General features: G+C 40.6%; 1 protein-coding gene and 1 long non-coding RNA gene across 2 annotated transcripts; both read right to left on the bottom strand.

Moving 5' to 3' along the window:
- Positions 1-140: 140 nt before the first annotated feature.
- LOC147158891 (uncharacterized) lies at positions 141-11,536 on the bottom strand. Its single transcript, XR_015090733.1, has 5 exons — positions 11,456-11,536; positions 10,890-10,941; positions 6,654-6,812; positions 3,105-3,203; positions 141-1,830 (listed from the first exon to the last, which is right to left on the bottom strand). It is a non-coding gene; the product is annotated as an uncharacterized LOC147158891 (long non-coding RNA).
- Positions 11,537-13,011: 1,475 nt separating this feature from the next.
- LOC147158890 (uncharacterized) lies at positions 13,012-18,377 on the bottom strand. Its single transcript, XM_086061312.1, has one exon. It carries the CDS (start codon positions 18,309-18,311, stop codon positions 13,581-13,583), a length of 4,731 nt encoding a protein of 1,576 aa, XP_085917438.1. The 5' UTR covers positions 18,312-18,377; the 3' UTR covers positions 13,012-13,580.
- Between the last annotated feature and the right edge of the window lie 1,590 nt (positions 18,378-19,967).

The following is a 19,967-nucleotide window of genomic DNA, read 5'->3' as shown; positions in this document are numbered from 1 at the left end:
ATTAGGTTTGCGCAATAAAAACGTTTTTTTTTTCCCCTTATAGCGCGCGCATCTGTTGATCTGTTATTAAGCTGCTTTGCCTTCCCCTCCACCCCCGCCCCACCCGTTGCCCACCACCAACTCCCTTCATAATCGGCCACGTGATCAAACGTGCACGTCCGTCCCACTTAAGGGTATTGAGGACACACCGGGGGGACAACAGCTAACAGTCTGCTGTCTTTTTGTTTTGATGAAATTATATTGGCCTAATAATTAAATATAAGCATATTTTTGCAATAATAATAATAAAATCATCTGTAATGTAATAGAAAATGCAAGTGCATCGGGGGATACAGCAATTGATTTTTTGTCCCTTTCATCTAATCAGCTATTTATTCAATTAGTGTCGCGTTTGCCGATTTGTGGCTCGCGCGTGGACGTGTTGCACGCGCGTGATGAATGAATCGCACAATCATCAAAACAAACGCGATCCCTCCGGAGACTCAAGTCTGTCTGCACGTTTGGAGATGCTTCCAGATAAGAGAGATGAGATGACGCCGCGTGGGCCATCTGTGGGCCTGCATGCAAAAACGTGGGCGCAACCTCGATCTGCTCATGCACCATTCGGACGCAGTTTTACCAATTTCAAGTTAAGCACTTTTTTTTTTTTTCATGAGTTAAGAATTGAACGCTCCATATACGGATGTTTCATGCGCCCAACTTTCTGGGTTGTTTTATACAAAATGAGCAATTTTTTTTTGACCCAAGTATAGGATGTGACCAATATTTTTGAGTTGCTTTACACTAAAGACCAATTTCTTGACTCAATGTTGGGTCAAATTGGAACCAAGTAGAGGATCGGTCCATTTTTGACCCATAGTTGGGTTATTTTTTTTTACCCAACTGTTTTTTTGAGTATAGCCTACATACATATTTTATATGTGTATGTATAAATGTGTAACCTATATATGTATAGTTTATATATTAGAGGGGTTTCAATCAGGGTGAATTATATTCGCTGATAGCGATTTCAACCACATGGATTAGCTGCACATTTTTTCAAATTTAGAGCTAAACTCACTAACAATTATTATAATAGTCAATTTATCTGTGAATAAGATTTAAAAAAAAAAAAAACATTCCATCATTGATTATCAAAAATCAGGACATGATTTCAAATTGACATTGCACAATACGTTATGATTCAGTACGTTGTTTACAAATAACAACAAAGCTAGTCAGAAAAATCAACAGCGAATGAGAAACCTATAAAATGACTTACGATTTTTGTGACGGGCAATCAAAGGCATTGATGACATATGCTAATCACAAAGGCAGACTAAAACCCTAAAATGATCAAACCATCTTAGCATTTTTTTTGAAAAGGACATAGCAGCCATGTTTTTCAAGCAACCTTTTCAAAAAAATCTTCCAAACATGACAACAAGACACAAAACTGAAGTGTGAGTACCCAAAAGCGTTTCAAAAGCAAACTTAGGTCGCGTTTGTGAAGCACGGCTCCTTTCTGGTGATGGCATTTGTCGGCGGGGCCCAGAAATGGCTCCCCTAATCTAGCTAATTGCCGTTTCCCAGCGTCGGCGTCGGGTCAGCAAACAGCCGTTGATCAAAACATCCCATTAAGGCGAAGACACAAAAAGCTTCCCACAATGTGCCACTGGTGATTGGGCACATTAATTAGGGCAATAACTTCATGCTATTGCCTTTCTCGGGGTCTCCATTTCTGGGAGCCCGGGCGCCCCTTTGCCCCTTGTTGCATGTGCTGATGCGTTATTGGTGTAATGAGGCCCATTCCTTCATGGGAGACAGGCCCCTGAAAAAAAAAAAAACTTTCTACACACACACACACACACACACACACACACACACACACACACACACACACACACACACACACACACACACACACACACACACACACACACACACACAAAAAAAAATCTTTGTGGTTGTGTGTAATCACAAGTGACATAATTGCTCGGACCCATTTCCAGTGTAATTAGCACACTCCCACAGTGGACAAGGACAAGCAGCTCGGCAGGAGAAGGGAATCGGACAGGCATGGCGGTGGCGGCACACACACAAAAAAAAAAAAGGGTCCCCGCTTTCAGCATAATTAGGTGAGACAATGCCCCTGACTGTTTTGAGCCATTGCGGCGGCTCAGGGCCGGGGCCAAGCAAGCGAGCGGACGCCCCGCCAGGGACACGCTGGTAAGCCCCTAATTGTCCTCCCCGGACTGGCCTCCTGCCGGGAGCCTCGTCCCTTGTCCTGCTGCTGGGGAGAAATTGGAGTTGACTCGCCCGGGCGGGACCTTTAATGTGTGCCTCCGCCCCAAACTCCAGGCAAGTTGTTTGAACGTCCCGTGACATCCTGTTGAAACCATCCTGATGGAACCGTCCTCCTCAAAGTTGCTTCGTGCCAGTAAAAATGATACTTTATGCACAGGGGTGTGAATATTACAGCTTTATTTTCATCAAAATGTAATTTTTATTTTTAAGTAATTTGATGCACTTTTATTTGCAATGGCGCGATAGTGTATGTCACGATCGACATATTATGTTATGGACCCAAATTAACTCATTCCCTCCCAGCCACTTTCACTGAAGCAATCTCCTTTGCTCCCGGCTGTTTTACTGGATTTTGATTCATTTTGCAAGGCCCGCAGAATATTGTGTTCTATTGCTATAAAAACATGGAAACTACCAAAAGAAAGATTAGTCTTTTCTTTCATCAGGAAAAAAAGTATGTTTCTATTTGTTTCCGTTTTGCAGCCATTAGCTAAGTTTCATCATTATTCACAAATCTGTATAGAACTGTGAGGAAATCAGCTTGTTTTCAACATGGCCCTGGTTGATCTTTTTTGCTCTGCTGCCACCTGCTGGCCGTTTTTGTAATAACTACCATTTTCTCAACCGTTCTCTGCAGTTGAGATGCTGCATCAAAGCCTTCTGTATGCCCGAGCATAAAAAAAATTAAACATAAGAAATTTAGAAATAATCTTTGGGAAACTCAAAACACTTAAAATAGAGCATATTTATACGTCTTTGGGAGCAAATGCGTTAAGGGACTGTATTGATTTTATTTCAACTTTTACCTCTCGACATACCTCGGCTAGAGGGGAGAAATTGCAGTTGACTAGCTCGGGATCTTTAACATTTGGCTCCGCCCGTTCTCCAGGCAGCTTGTTTGAACGTCTCGTGCCATCCTGTTGAAAAAGCAGCAGGAGACACAAGGCAGAATCAATACATTTGTAGCAAATACAAATACAACCTCCTACTGTACTAAACGTTTCCTGCAGAATTTGTCAACACGCATGTTTGGTGAAATGTGCAAACAAACGGTCACGCCAACTGAGAATTGGATTTATCTTGATCTTGAGGGGAATTTCTTGAATACACTTTCAGTTTTTTTCACAAGCTGTCAGACATCTCAACAGGCCGCATTTAAACACTTCCCAGTAAGACGCAGCGCATATGTTTGAGGCCGCATGCTAAAAAAAAGGCAGGTGGGCGTCACAAAGGTTTAACGTAAGCGCGGCTCACATTCGGCTACATTCGGCCATCCCCTGCGCTCGGTCGGGAGTGTCGTTGCTCCCATGCGCCCTCACTTCTCTAATTAGCTGTCAGTTGGCACAAATGAATCAAATCTTCGCCTAATTAAGCAATGCCACCAGGCAGCTCCCATACACGGCCTATTGTGCGAGCGCCATGAGAAAAGCACAGCTAGCAAACTTGTTTTGGATCAGGAGTGCAACTTAACGACCGCGCTGTCACACGCACACACACACACGCACGCACACACACAGTGACAGGGGGAAGTGTGTCTGTTTGGGGAGGAAAGAGGTAGTCTGATTATTTTTACGCAACAAAAGAGGGTTTAGTTGTTAATATGGCTGAAATGAAAAGTGTTAAATACAAATTAAATTAGCATCCTAAAGGGAAATGACAAATAGGTTGAAAGCAATCTTTTTTTTATTTCTAAGCAGATTTTTCAAATTAACACTAAAATCCTATATATATATATATATATATATATATATATATATATATATATATATATATATATATATATATATATATATATATATATATATATATGTATATATATATATATAATAGATGGATAGAGAAAGAGAGATATAGAGATAGAGATATAGAGCAATTCCTGGGTCAAACTACCTTATCATAAATGATCAATTTTAAGCATTCTTAACTATTCACTGCCAGTTGTTTCAGAGAATTTCATTTTTTCAAGAGTCACACAATATATATATTTTTTTTTTATATCACATTCGTTTTCCATTTCCATGCTTGTCATCACACCAAATTATCCTCCTCGACAAATAAAAAGCAAACGCAACAGGTCAGACGTTCACTGAGCTAAAGTCCCCACAATCCCACCTCCGTCTGTTTTATTGTATTATAATATAAAATTCCGTAAATGCTGTTTGTACCCAATTTGATGATGTAACGGATAGAAGAATTCAATCCTGGCTTCATATGAAAAAAGTTGTTGTAAAAAAATCAAATTTTGCATGCGACCATCTTTAGACTCCTTTGTATCATCATGAGGTCGACGTGCATCATTTTTGATTATTTCGCAACAACAGCTTTCTTGTGAAAAGTGAACAAACAAACAAAAAGAACTTCATTTTTTTCTTCCAATTGCTTGTTATTGTAACAGGCTATACCAATCTATCGCATGGGTTTCGATTCATATTAAAATATCTCATTTACATTTTTGTTTATATTATAATCAGCTTGTCAAAATAATCACATCTTCTCCCTTTATTAGCAGCGTTGTGTAAACTAATCACAAGTTCTTCAACACCCCGAAGGCCTCCAAGCGTCAAGTTGAGCACTTTCCACGTGACAGCAAGAATCGCACTAAAAGTCGGCGGACGCCAGCAAAACATCTGTCGTCTTCTCTGGCTGCCTGCTCGTTGAGGCGAACTAAATGAAATATCATCATCATCATCATCATCATCATCATCATCATCTGTACTTGAGTCGAATCGCCGCATTATTTGCTCACTGATGAGTTTACGAGTCGACACGTTCAAGCGAGACGTTTCATGCGTTCGTTTCTCATTATGTCGCACGCCTCATTTTCATTGCAGTCTGTCAGGAAGGTGAAGGATGGCGAGAGGTTAGCACTGCAGGAGGATGAATGTTATGTAAACAACTAAGCATTAAAAAGTTAAAAAAACGAAGAAAACAACTCCAAATGGTACTTTTTAAAAAATTTGAACAAAGCAAATTTTTAACAATATTTGAGCTTTTGGTTGTAAATAAATTATCAAAATCGTTTAGTGTTTTTTTATGTAGTAAGACAAGAAAATTTAAAATTTTCTCACATTTATGACAGACCTGACTTGAACTTTATGACTATTCAAAATCTTTTTAATTTATATTTACAATTATTGAATTAGAAAACATTTTCATCATCTCATCCATGCTGATGTCAATCTTTGTGTAATGCTTAAGATTATAACAAGTGTTATTTTCATTAATAAATACATCATTTAACCAATTAATTTGGAATTTAATGTTTATGGAGGTTTTTTTTTATCATGTCCTTAATATTTAAGAAGAATTGATGTTCCATAATTAATCAATATCGGATTGAACTCATGTGAATCGAATCGGGGAAAAATCTAAATCGAATCGAACTGTACTCTTGTGAATCGAAATCAAATCGATTGAGGAAATTTTAATCAATACCCAGCCCTAATATATTTCATGCTTGATATAACATTATTTGCATACTTTTGGTGTATCGTCTGCCATTTGCATTAATATTAGGGATGGGAAAGTACCGATACCAGGTATCAGTATAGGGCCGATACTCGAACCTTACCTAATTCAAGATATCGGTACTCGCGACTGACCTCTTGTGGTCATTTAAAATTATTTTTATGGTGTGTTCTATCCTAAATATGTATTGTATGAACAAATGGTAAAAAGATAATACAAAATTGCCATTAATTTAATGCAATTTTAAGGACATTTTCTATATTGCGATATATAGGTCTAGCTAAAATTATCATTGTTTTTTAAATGTATCCAGTACTGGTATCGGTATTTGGTATCAGTATAGGTGAAAATCTCAAGAGTTGAGTACTCGTACTGGTACCAGTCTGAAAAAAAAAAAAACATACCATGGTATCGAAAACATACCTAATTAGTATTATATGAATAACATAACAAAATATAGATAAGATGTTTATATAAAACACGTACACACATGTATACTGTATAGTAAACATTCACACACAAAGGCCCAAAATGAAATGACGTGCCAAACGAGCCTTGTGCACGTTGCAATGCATGTTGAGCTAAAGTGAGCTCAAATTCCTTTGCGAAATTGAGAGAGTGTGTGTGTGTGTGTTTTTGCTATAAAGAAGTTATTTGGAAGGAGCGATTCACCTCCCTCCCTCCCTCCCTCCTCCTTTTCCTCGCAACAGCTACTGTGCAGCATCACAGGGCGTAATTGTTATTTAATGGATTACACATTCATCCCTCCTGCTCTCATCCCCAGAGGGCCGACAACAGCCTCGCTGTGTTCACACAACTAAACAGCCACCGCGCACACACACACGCCACACAGACGCTCATCTGACAGCAGTGTTTGTGCTTAAAATTCAATTACCCACTTATTGATAGTTCTCCCGGGTGCTAAAGGAAGTGGACACGGTGCGGATGATTTCCCAGGAGGCTTGAGCAACGGGTCGCGCATCTCCAGCTGGATCTATTTCATGGCTTTGCTCATCAGTGGCAAAACGCAGATGGAAGCACAAGCGGCCGCCATACACCTGCACACACACGCACACACGCGCGCACACACACACGATACACAATGACACGAGCCACAATAAAATGAATTTGAAACAGTTGCACTAGCAAACTGAGCAAAAAACGTAAAAGATGAGACAGCACACTTCTGAAATGACTGCACACTCTAAAATATGACATCGCTCTATGAAAGTGCTTGTTGCAGGTGAAATACAGATTACAAGGTAACACATAGTTTTATTTTTACATGTCAAGATGACTAGCTAGTTCTTTGGTGTATTGGACATTTGAAAAAAAAAATTGCATTAATATTAGGGATGGGAAAGTACCGATACCAGGTATCAGTATAGGGCCGATACTCGACCTTACCTAATTCAAGGTATCGGTACTCGCGACCGACCTCTTGTGGTCATTTAAAATTATTTTTATTGTGTGTTCTATCCTAAATATGTATTGTATGAACAAATGGTAAAAAGATAATACAAAATTGCCATTAATTTAATGCAATTTTAAGGACATTTTCTATATTGCGATATATAGGTCTAGCTAAAATGATCATTGTTTTTTTAATAATAATAAAAACAATAAAATGAATTTGAAACAGTTGCACTAGCAAACTGAGCAAAAAACGTAAAAGATGAGACAGCACACTTCTGAAATGACTGCACGCTCTAAAATATGACATCGCTCTATGAAAGTGCTTGTTGCAGGTGAAATACAGATTACAAGGTAACATATAGTTTTATTTTTACATGTCAAGATGACTAGCTGGTTCTTTGGTGTATTGGACATTTGGAAAAAAAAATTGTGCTTCATCTCAAATTGACACTTGCTTATTTGTATACAACATTTTTTTTTTTACCTTTACTTCACTGACCCGGAAAGAATCAGTATGTAAATAGGATATAAAATAGATTATATTGTAATCTTCAATTTAATCTTAAATGCCATACTTTTAATAGACACTTGGTGCTCTTGACAGTCAAATAAATCCTATGAGGAAATAAATGATTTGAATTACCAGCGAAAATTTGTAAGGATTATTTACTTGTTTACCTCCAATTTCTTTCCTCCATTGAACCAAATGATGTTGTAATTGGAGTGTCGTGTGCATCACCTGGAAAGCTGGAAATGCTATGAATGTTTATTTACCGATTCCCCCAAAAATTTCACCCACACTACTTTAGTCCCGCTAAATATAATGTAATTTTCTCACTTATGTTGCGTGGTTGTGGGTATTTGATTGGAATGATTTAAGAATGGATTAGACAATTGACTTTCCCTTGATGCCTGGGCTTTTATGGCTAGATTAGAATAAACAATGTTTACTAATCGTGTCCCATTAAGAAATGAGCATTACTATTTTCAAAGAGTAGAAAAAAAATTCTGAACCAGTGAAGTATAAATATTTTGAGAGTTGAAATCAGCTCCTGATGAGCTCTTGATTGATTGGTCGTTATTTTGGGGATTTTATACACACCATAAAAGAACATGGCGTCATGTGAAGCAGGTACTGTAGCAATAGATTTAAAAAAAAATGGAGAAGTGCTGGATTTTGCTGGCAAAAAAAACAAATGTGGCAAATGTGTTGTGTTTTTTTTCCAGTCATTATGATTAGCTACGTTAGTATTTTTGCTATGCATTGGTCGGGTGTTGTTTTATACTTTTATATATCACAAAAGCAAGAAATATTAGCATCATCGTCATGTCTTTCACACAATGCTAATTTTCGTTCCTTTTGAGTCAGAAACCGCTGTTTTGAAGAAATCAACCCACGCACATGTTCAACTCTTGATTATTAAAGAGTAGGTAAGGATAGGCGCCGATATTGGGCTTTTTTGACGAATATCGTTGTCGGCCTTTTTCAAAATCTGACAGCCGATAAAAGATAAAACCGGTACTTATTTTGTCACAGAACACAATCTTCTGAAAAATGTGTCCAGTCAAAACGTAGCTATTGCGAGCACTCTAAATGTCTCGCACTCAGTCCAACAGGTAGCTCCCTGCAGATTAGCCACGCGTCTCAGGGTCCCCTGAGGCCCCGCAGGTGGGGGAGAAGGGCCGCGCTCCCCCTCCCAGGGGACCACTTGGCTTGCCGCTGGCCTCATTCCCCGCTAATTACGCCGCTCATCTCCCCTCTTCCACGAGGATGCTAGCAGTCTGATGACAACCTGCTGCACTCTGCCTCGCTGCCAAGCAACAGCTGGGGCCTGCTGACTGCACGCCAATATCCACGGGGCCAGGAAAAAAAAAAGGGACGCTGGGAGGGGGGGGGGGGGGTTAAAAGCATTCATTCACACCATGCAAAGCTTTTGTTGCCTTTTTGCAGAGCTAAGTGTTGACTGCTGGGCAGATTTTAGATCGTACAGTACAATCCCATGGCGAGTGTCCTCTGGAGTGACGGGGTCAGAGTCAGAAAATGCCACCCCCTCCCCCTCAAGGATGACACAGGATCGATGGGGTGCCACGGAGCCCCCGCCGCTTGCGTGATTGCAGCGGCTGTTCATTAGCGGTGGCCCTTGGCTTTAATGGTCGCCACAATTTGTCAGCTGTAAATCCGGGGGAAAAAAAAACCTCCACTCACGTTTGCAGCCCTGTCTCGTAAAAAAAAGGCTGTGAAGAATGAAGCGAGGGTGATGAAAAACAGAATTAGATTTATCCGCGCCTTCTTAAGCAGCTGGATGAGCTGCCTGATGCTGAGCGGGACCCCGGCCATAAAAAGTGATGAAGCCACTGGATGTGTTTGAGGCGCACGGTGGGGGCGTGGTGAGGTTTTAACGTGTCTCTCGGGTGAGCAAAAGACAGTAGTAGCACTGTGTGACACACTTCTGGAGGACCAAAACTGACAAAATTCAAAATAAAGAAAAATGACTAAATAAATAAATGACTAAAAGTGAAAATAAAAACGGATATTAAAAAAATATAATTCAAAAATTAAATCCCAAAAAATTAATATAAATGGAAATAAAAACAACAAAATATATATGCATAAATAAATAAATACATTTGTATTAAATTTTTGAATTATATTTTTTAATATTCGTTTTTATTTTCACTTTTTGTCATTTATTTATTTATTTAGTCATTTTTTAAATGTATTTATATTTTTTAATTTGGGCAGTTTTGGTTCATACTGCCAGGTCGAAATGCTATTCAAATGAGGGGGCGGTCCTAAGCGTGTCTTGGGTTTTATTTAAAAATAAATAAATAAAATAAAATGACTAAAAAGATGTTTTATCGTTTGACAGCTCTAAAAAAATAAACAAAAAAAAGAAAATTAGATTTCCTTATACTAGTGTTTCTTTCATCTGAATTTCTCCAGAATAAACATGCATAAATATGAAAACAAATCAAACGCAAACAGTCAATATGGTGGTAGCTGAGCGTGCCTTCTTGTGCCATATGAAAACATATTTTTTACACTCACAGCACAAAATTGGTTCATTACGAGTCATTTGTATCCTTAAAATGTCATGATGCAATTCCGCCATAGATTGAGGACGCATGCCCCTCTATCAGCCTAATAAAGGCATATTTTTTTTAATTCAGCTGTAGAATTGCACTGCATTACGTTGTGCCATTTTTTTTGGTCATGTTTTAATAAGGATTAAAAAAGAGGATTGACTAGTGACTGTGTGTGTATGTTTGTGAATGTGTGAGTGTGTGTGTGTGGGGGGGGGGGGGTCATTATAACAGTAACTAATGGCTCAATAAATGATTTGATCATTTGACTACTAACCATCTGCCTGGTTTGTATTCTAGTCACAGGCAAAAGCAATACAGAATACGTACTTAGTTTTCACCTTGTGCATTTGCATTGCATTGTCTTGCGGGAATATCAGAAATGCCTCAATGTTCGGAATTGTCAATAGTGCTATATCTTATATTTATAACAATCGGGATAAACTGATACATCGGCCCTCAATTCATTTCTGTGCAAGTTATGTTCTGTTTTTTCTATATTAAATTAATTTAATATAATTTTTTTTATAAAACACACAAAAAAACAATAGGTTATGTTTGATGGGGTACAGTTAGTTCCCAGAGTGAAAATGACATAAAAAAGACAATCCTAAAAATAAATACACACAACTTACCTTCGAAACGTGGCTGTTTGGCAGGCTGAAGTGAAGGCAAAAATGAGAAGCCCTAAAAGTGAAAATTAAAAAGCAGACAATGGCAGTGAGGCTAAAGGCACTAATATAGCTTAGGAGTCATTAGAAGGCAAACAGTTTAAAGGTAAATTAAATAAATGTTTTGCTTGCCCCATTACAACTTAAGTATTCATGAAACAAAGTAGCTAAAATGTATCTACTGAAGTGAATTCATTTTCCAACACTACATACATAAACCTCTATTGGAATGCCACATACACTTCTTAGTTACATGAATCTACCAACAAACTAAGTTTTCAAAGTTTTAAGAAGTTGAAAGCCACCAAGTAGCCTGTTTGAATAAGGCACACACACAAAAAAACAAAACTTGGTTGAATAAGGCTAAACTAAGCTAGTCAGCCTTGCTACTCTCGAGCTACCCAGCAATTAGCATGAGCTTCATTAAAACACATTAATCAAACATACATTAAATATTTTTAATATTTAGCACACCTCATGCCCTGGTAACAGTCCAACTAGATGCAAACGTGTCTTTAAGGCCAACATACCGTGTTTTTAAATGCTTGGGAGGACATTAAACCGACCACTTGTTGCTTTAAAATTTTTCCCACAAATCCTTGAGCGTCATCTTCTTTGTTTTTCTGTGGCTATGTTCTCTAGCGGCATCAGCTGGAATTTTAGTTAACTACACACAAAAGACAAAATGAAACTACATATTTTTTGTATTTTGCTCAGAGGGCCCTCGCTGAAACCATAGGTGAGAGAACAAAATTAAATTCCCTGACAAATGGACAAACTCTATAAAAATGTGAATTTCCTAAATGCATAGTTTAATATGTAAACATAACCCAAACTGATTTTCTATTATGAGCCATTGTATTACTTTACTCAGTGATACACAGATAATGTAATTCATTAAAATATAGGATTCACACACAAAAATTAAAATAATAATAAGTAAAATGAGAAAAAAAGAAGAAAAAAAGAGATTGAGCTGTTGGGTAATTTCAAGATGAACCTCAAATGCACTAAAACATTTCCAGGTGAATTTAGGTTTGACCTTCTCTAAACTTTATTACATCTCGGTGTTCTCTCTGTGCCCGAATGGAGACATTCACAACAACATACATGTGTATTGAAAGATACAACGGTTTTATATTGAATGACTAAGACTAAATTCGAAATAAACAATCATGGATATTCTGTATTTGTTTTAAGGTTCCACTCTCATCTTTGTTGTAATGTCAGCACAATTTGCTTTTGATCCTCAGATTAGCTAATTGTACGTAACTAGTTCGACAGTTGAATGTTTTGGTTATTGTTTTTTTTGCTACAGTTCCAGGTCACGAAATTTGGGTCAGAGAACAATGCACTCTCTCAGCTAGTTAGCGGCGAGACCCCTGCAACACGCTCCCCACCAAACACTGGATACGACAGCAGCTTTCCCACAAAATACTCATACAAGGTGTATATTTATTCAACTGCAGAGGGAGACAGATCAGTCTAGTCTTTGCTTAAAAGCAACTACTGTTGTTTTTGGAAGACCACACAAACTTCAGTGCATTCTATTTTGCTCCAAATGAAAGCCAAACATGCAAGATAGATTTGGAAAAAAAATCTCAAAATTAGGCCTACCCAACCAAAATGGGATATAAATGACACAGCAAAATGTCTTCGAAGACAATCACAACAGTTCAGTTGTGATGGATTTAATGCCCTGAAAAAACAATAAATTGGATGAACGACAATATTCACATGCATGTAAAGATTTGCTAAAAATAAATTTTAAAAAGCTGGTCAGAAAAATACGATTACTAGTTTACTATAATTTTAATATACATTTGTAAATTTGCCGCACATCGTTGAAATAAATGACATAAATAAAAACACAGCCGGCCTGCGATTGGCTGGCAACCAGTTCAGGGTGTACTCCCGCCTACTGCCCGAAACCAGCTGGGATAGGCTCCAGCGGCCCCCGCGACCCTTGTGAGGACAAGCGGTTTAGAACATGGATGGATAAAAACACAGCATTCATATTTTATCATTTTTATTTACATTTTTTAGTCACTAAAGGAGTTGGTAACAAAGGCATTTCCACCACACCTATGGTAAATTCAATAACTTAAGATTTCAAGTCTTTTTGAATGACCAGCTACATTTAGTATACTGTAGTTGTCTGTGGCGCTGAGCGTCGGGAACTCCAGCGTCAGGAACCAGTTCTATAATAATAATAATAATAATAATAATAATGCATCGGATTTATATAGCGCTTTTCTAGACACTCAAAGACACTTTACAATGGAATGGATACAATTATTCTTGCACTCACACATTCACACTGTGGTGGCGGTAAGCTACTTAAGTAGCCACAGCTGCCCTGGGGCAGGCCGACGGAAGCGTGGCTGCCAGCGTGCGCCTACGGCCCCTCCCACCACCACCAAACAATCGCACCTTCCATACACCAGTGTGTGGAGTGCCTTGCCCAAGGACACAGCAGCACACGACTCAGGGAGAGAGCGGGGATCAAACAGCCAACCTTCTGGTTCCTGAGCGACTGTCTCTACGCCCTGAGCCGCGGCCGCCACAAAGTTCTTGGCACGATGGAGCTCCATGTTGTCTTGCTCAAGTTGTTTCGGCTGCTTTTTTCAGTGAGCAATGCCTCAGTCTCCTCAGTTAATTGAACATGCTTAGGTACTCCTCAGATGCAGAGGTTGTCTCTTCCTCTTCATATGCATATCCGTCCTCCTGAGGTTCAACATTTGCTTCGTTCTGCAGAGCTGATGTAAAGGTTTCAACTTCCTCAGGTGCTGCAGCGGTCTCATCCTCCTGAGGTTCAACGATTGTCTCATCCTCCAAAGCAGCGGTCTCATCCTCCTGAGGTTCAACCATTGTCTCATCCTCCAAAGCTGATGCAGTGGTCTCATTTTCTGGGCATTCAGTTGTCTCATTCTGCAAAGCCGGTGCATTGGTCTCATCTTTCTGGGGTGTAGCAGCCGTTTCGTCGTCCTGTGATTCAACGTTTGTCTCATTCAGTAAAGTTGATCTACAAGTTCCACCTTCCTGAGGTGCAGTAGCGGTCTTATCATTATGTAAATGTATATGTATTATGTATATCAAAATTGCTTCTGGTTTAGGTGTCTCAAGTTTCGGATGTACGGCAGCAGTCTCATGTTCCTGTGGCGCAAAAGTAGTTTCACCTTCACGAGGTTCAACATTTGTCTCATCCTGAACCAGTGGTGCAGTGGCCTCAAGTTCCTCAGGTGAAGCAGTGGTCTCATCCTCGTGGGGTTCAGCAATATCAACAATCATCTCATTCTGCAGAGCGAGTGATGTGGTGTTATCTTCCCGAGGCGCGGCAGTAGTCACTTCTTCCTTCGGAGCTGCGGTGGTCGCATCCTTGTGGAATTCAATATCTGTCTCATACTCCAACGATGATGTCGAAGACCGATGTTCCTCTGGCGCGGAAAAGGTCTTGCCATCCGTAAGTACAACAGTCTCAGCTTCCTGACAGTCAACATTCATCTCAACCCGTATGTACAATGTAGAAATCTTGTTTTTCTGTGACACGGCAGTGGTCTCGTCCTCTTGATCATCAACATTTGTCTCATTCTTCAAACATGATAGAACTGCCTCATCTTTATGAGGAGCAGTGGTTTCATCCTGCAATGCTAATGTCGCTATCTCGTCTTCTTGAGGTGCAGCACTGATCTCGTGTTCCTGAAGTTGAAAGTTTGCCTCATCTTGAAAAGCTGGTGTCGAGATTGTGGTCTTATGTGTAGCAGTGGTCTCTTCCTGATGAGGTTCAACAGTTATCTTATCCTGCAAAGCTGATGTAGAAGTCCCGTTTTCCTGAGGTACAATAATGGTCTCATACTCCTGAGGTTCAACATCCGTCTCGTCCCGTAAAGCTGGCGTTGGGGTCTCATCTTCCTGAGGTACAGCCAGGGTCATATCTGCCTGAGGTTCATCAATAGTCTCAGTCTGCAGGGCTAATGGACTTGTCTCATCTCCCTGAGATGAGCCAGTAGTCTCATCATCCTGAGGAAGAAAACTAATTTCATCCTCCTGAGGTTCAACATGTGCCCCACCTTGTAAAGCCGATGTCGTGGCCTCCTTTACCTGCGGCTCATTAGTGGTTTCATCCATTTGAGCTGCCACAATTGTTCCCTCCTCCCGCGGGGCTGTACTTGCACCGTCTTCCAAGCGAGTTGTATCATAAATTGGAACTTTTGTGTCTGGGCTTAAATAGAACTTAACTTTCTTTACCACCCCAGGTGCTGCACTTCTTTCATGCTCATGTGGTGGTGCTGTTTTGTCATCGGTCTTTGGTGTTACAGTTGGGTCACTATCAATAGGAGTCATTGCCTCTTCCGCCTGAACTGATGTAAAAGTGCCTTCCTCCTGGGGCAGTGGACTTATGTCATCCACCTGGAGTTCTGCATTGGTCTCAACTTTTGGGGATTCTGAGGTTGAATTGCTTTCCAGAGTTAACACATTTTCTTTTGGTGCAGCAGTGGCGTTCTCCTCCTGAAGTGTTACTGGTGTCTCTTTGTCTTGATCATTTGTGGCCAACTCCATTGATGCTGCAGTCTCGGATGAATCAGTTGTTTCCTCCTGCTGTGCGTCGCTCACGTTCTCCTCGGCAGGTGCTGCAACTGTTCCATCCCCGTGATACGCCACTTCTTGCTGAACCATTTTTTCTCCCAGAGGTTTAACAGTTGTGCGCTCCTCCTGATGAACTGCAGATGTCTCATCCAGCTGATATGCAACAGATGTCTCATCCTCCATCCGTCCCTTAACCTCCTGAGATTCTGAAGTTGTGTCCTGCACCTGAACAACTGTTGACATTTCTTGTAGCTGGTGTGAAACGTGAGCTGCAAGATTTGCCTCAACTTTCTGAGGCGTTGCAGTAAGCTTATCTTCAGGGACAAGCGTTGTCAGCTCGTCAGCTGAAGTAGTGGTCTCATCCTCCAGAGTTGCAATGATGGTCTCATTGGTCCAGGGTGTGTCAGGGTACTCTTGGTGGGTTGCTATCGTATCATCCTCCTGAAGTGCCATAATTGCCTCTGATTCTATCTTTGTTTGATCTTCTTGGGGTGCAGCAGTTGCATCATCTTCCCGGGGAGGTGAGTCTGTGTCTTCTCTGTGTGGCGGAGCAGTTGTGTCATCATCCAGGACATCTGTGGTTTTGTCGTCCTTCTGGAGTGCAGTAGTTCTATCATCTTTATGTGGTTGTGAGAATATTGCTTCTTCCTGAGGCTCCATATTTGTCTCAAACATTTGACATTCTAGAGGTGTCTCCTCCTCCTGAAGAACCACATTTTCAAATTTCTGCAAGTCTAAGGTTGTCTCGTCCTCTTTAGATGCTGCATCGTTCTCCAAAAGTCTGGTACTGGTTGTGTCTTTGGGTTGTAATGGTCTCCCATACCACTGAAGTACCACTTTTAGCTCGACCTTCTGAGACTCTGAAGTTGTCTGTTTCTCTAGAGGAGCTGAAATTGTGTGATCCTCTTGTGTTGAAGGACTTGTGTGCGCCCCAGATTCTGCATCAACCTGTACTGACATTGGAAGTGCTAAGTAGTTGTCTTCCACCTTTCCAAGAGGTGCCACATTCATCTCAAACTCTAGAGTAGCATTTGTGGCATCTTCCAGAGGAGTTTTGGATTTCCAGTGCCCGTGAGGTGCAGCTCGATCCTCGTCTTGGGTTTCTGCATATGTGTCATTCTCCAAAGGCAATGTAGCAAAAGTGCTGACATCATCCCTGTGAGGCATTTCATGTATTTCATCTTCTGGATGTGCAGCACTCATGTGCTCCACGCGGGGCGTGTCGGGTGCCTCATCCTTCCCCACCCACACGGCTCCTTCAACCTGCTGAGGTGTTGAAGTTGTTTCCTCCTCCGCCGGGGCTATAATGTTGTCATCCTCGAGAGAAGCATTCATCACTTCCTCCATTGTTTCTGTCTTCATGTCAATATTACGCAATCCTAGAGTTGTGTCCTCCTCCTGAATGGCAGCAACTGTCTCGTCTTCTTGGGGTGCCACTTGCGGTGTGTCCTCCTGAAATGCTGTCGATGTCTTATCCTTGTCACCAGTCATATCGCCCTGAGGCGCTACATCGCTCACAAAATCACAATGTATCGAAGTTGTTTCCTCCTCTGGAGATTCAGCATTCGTGAGCTTCTCCTTCAGCATTGCAGTTGTACAATCCACCATTAGTTCTTCAGGTGTTCCCTGCTCTAAAGGTGAAACATTTGTATCTTCGAGTGTCATTGCTCTGACTTGCTGTAGCAGTCTCATCTTTCCGAGATGAAGCCACGCTTTCAACATGAGCTGTTTCATGTTGAAAGAAGTCAGTCCTACGTTTGTCAGGTCCTCCTTGTGTATGGGTACTGCAGTCTCTAGATTTCCTGCAGGTGTCACATCATCAGCGTCATCGGTTGCTTCATTGAACATGTTTTCGTCAGGTACAGATGAGTCATCCTCCAGAGGGTCGAACATTGTATCCTCGTCTTGAGTGGACGTAAGTGTCTCATCCTCCTGTGGTGCAAATAAGCTCTCATCCGCAAGGTTTAAGACATTTGTCTCCAGCTCCTTGGGTGATGGAGCTCTTTCCTGCTCCTGAGAAGCAGTGTAGATGTCATCGACAAGCGAATCCATATGTGTCTCTAATTGCTGAGGTAGTGGAGCTGTTTCTTTATCAAAGTTCTCATCCATACGAGATCCATCATTTGTCTCAGGCTTATGAGGTAAAGGTGCAGCGCTGGTGTTGTCCACAGGAGATTCAAGATTTTTCCCAGGGTCCTGAGGTAATGGAGTTGTTTCCTGCTCCTGAGGTGCAGTGGGGGTGCCATCCAACCATCCAGTTGTACAATCATTTACAGAAGGCGTAGCTTTGTGTTCTTGGAGCACTTCAGTTAACTTATTTGATCCAAGCATCTCATGTTCTCTTCCTTCCTTTAGATCCATTTCAGTGTCACTTGTTTCCCCTACCTGTCTTGCTGCAGTTGGGGGTATATCTGAAGGTTTGTCTTCCAGCGGTGTGGTCAGGCAAGTCTGAGCCTCCAGAAGCGCCGCAATGGTCTTGTCTACTAAGAAAGTTGCAGTTGTGTCAAGATCTTGCATTTCAGACTTTTGGGGTACAGGAACTTCAGTATGGTACACGTCCTTCTGCAGCATGCTAGCTTCAGTCTGGTCCACATCCTTCTGGTGTTCTGCATTAGTTTTGACCTGCTGAAGCGATGCCGTCAGACAGCCCATCCTTTGAACCGTTGGCGTCTGCCCAGGTTCCGCTTCCTGCTCCTCCTTTTCATCGTGCTTAGGTGTCGGCGCTCGCTCGGATCTCTGGTAAGGTGTTCGGTATTTCTGTATGTTTCGGCGTTTCCTCAGCTTCTGCTTACTAGGCATCTTGGGAGTCAGCTCACCGCTGATTTGAGTAAGAAGATACTCCTATTGGCTTGTGTATTGTAGATTGGGTCCAGCCCCCCCATTCACACCAATCTACGCAGCCCAAATGACCAACATGCGGTCATACTTTGCAAAGCCCTGAAATGTGTTTGTCATCAGGGACATCAAAGCACCTTACTCTTTTGCGTCGTGATGATGTCATGCCGGAGTAAAAAAATGTGCTGGTGAGTAACACAGCGGGACCTGTTTTACTAATAATATGGCTTCATGTGTTAGTTTGTGTGCACGTGATCCGCCAAGGTGCAACATTTATTGCGTGCTGTATCTCGAAGTCAAGAGAAAACATTCTTTGGATCCTGTGGACTCAAAATCAGTGTGGGATACTAGTGCTGGACCTGCCACATGAGATACGCCTATTGTTTTTCCATTTCACATCGCTCAATATTTTCTATGAATTTGTATCCATCAATATTAACATTTTAGCGCAATAGCTTCCAGGTCATGGGACGTATGAACTCAAAATTATGATGGGATGAAAGTGCTGTGCATGCTGGATGAGATACACCTCTTGTTCTTCCATTTCACATCTCTCAATATTTTCTAACAATTTATATCCATAGAAATTAGCATTTTAGCTCAATAGTTTCAATGTCATGTGACCTGTGGAGTGTCAATTTTTATATGTAAAAACTAGCATTTTAGCTCAATAGCTTCCATGTCATGTGACCTATTTACTCAAAATCAGTGTGGGATCATAGTACTGTGCCTGCCGCTTGAGATATGCCTGTTTTTAAAAAATATATATATATTTCACATCTCTCAATATTTTCTATGCCTATACCAGTACTTGGTTTAGGAAATCAATTATTTTGTTTCATGTTGTGGGTGGAGCATCTCTGACCCAACACATGGTTTAATGTCAAATTTTGATCCAATATTTGACCCAGCATTTTTAAGGGCGTACTAGCGCTACTGTTAATGTTTAGGAATGAATCTGCAAAGTTTGGTACTTTTTACTGGAGAACAGGATGAAAAGCATTTTTCCCACCACCATCATCATCATCAGATTCTTCATCAAGGAGCCTAACAATATTTTTGTCACTTACATTTCAACTTCAGTGAATTCTTTTTAAGAAAATAATGTAACTGTAGGGCCTCTTTAAGATGTTTTTTTTTTTAAACATTTAGAGCCACTTCATCTTCATTTATTCTCATAGTTGCTGATACACAAACACACCGTCGCATGCACACACATACGCAAAAAAAGAAGAAAAAAGTCTTCTAGAAGCCATTTGACTCCATTCAGACCAGAACTCCTTTTGCATTCCATTTGAGGAAAAATATAGTATTAGCTAGTATAGCTACTGTTATTTGTGTCAGTTTGTTTAACAATCTATTTAATTAAATAGCAATTACCATTTGAAGTGTGGCAGAGAATCTTCATTCAGGATGACTTGCATAATTTCAAACATATTATTGACAAATCCGAGTTTACATCACAAATTAAAATGGCGGTTTTACTCTGAAATTACCCTCTCCTTCCATTCCGTAGTAAAGCATTGGACTAAAGATCATTGTGATTTGATTTGTGAGGATTATTTTGATTTAAAAATGTGATGAATTGTCGTTTGACTACAATAACAATCTGCTTGGTTT

This window comes from Leptonotus elevatus, chromosome 18 (genome assembly GCF_054856555.1).
Source record: "Leptonotus elevatus isolate MCC_2025b chromosome 18, RoL_Lele_1.0, whole genome shotgun sequence".
In the NCBI taxonomy this organism is placed as follows: Eukaryota; Metazoa; Chordata; class Actinopteri; order Syngnathiformes; family Syngnathidae; genus Leptonotus; species Leptonotus elevatus.
The sequence above is the reverse complement of the archived record's forward strand: the minus strand, read 5'-3'. Positions and strand labels throughout refer to the sequence as shown.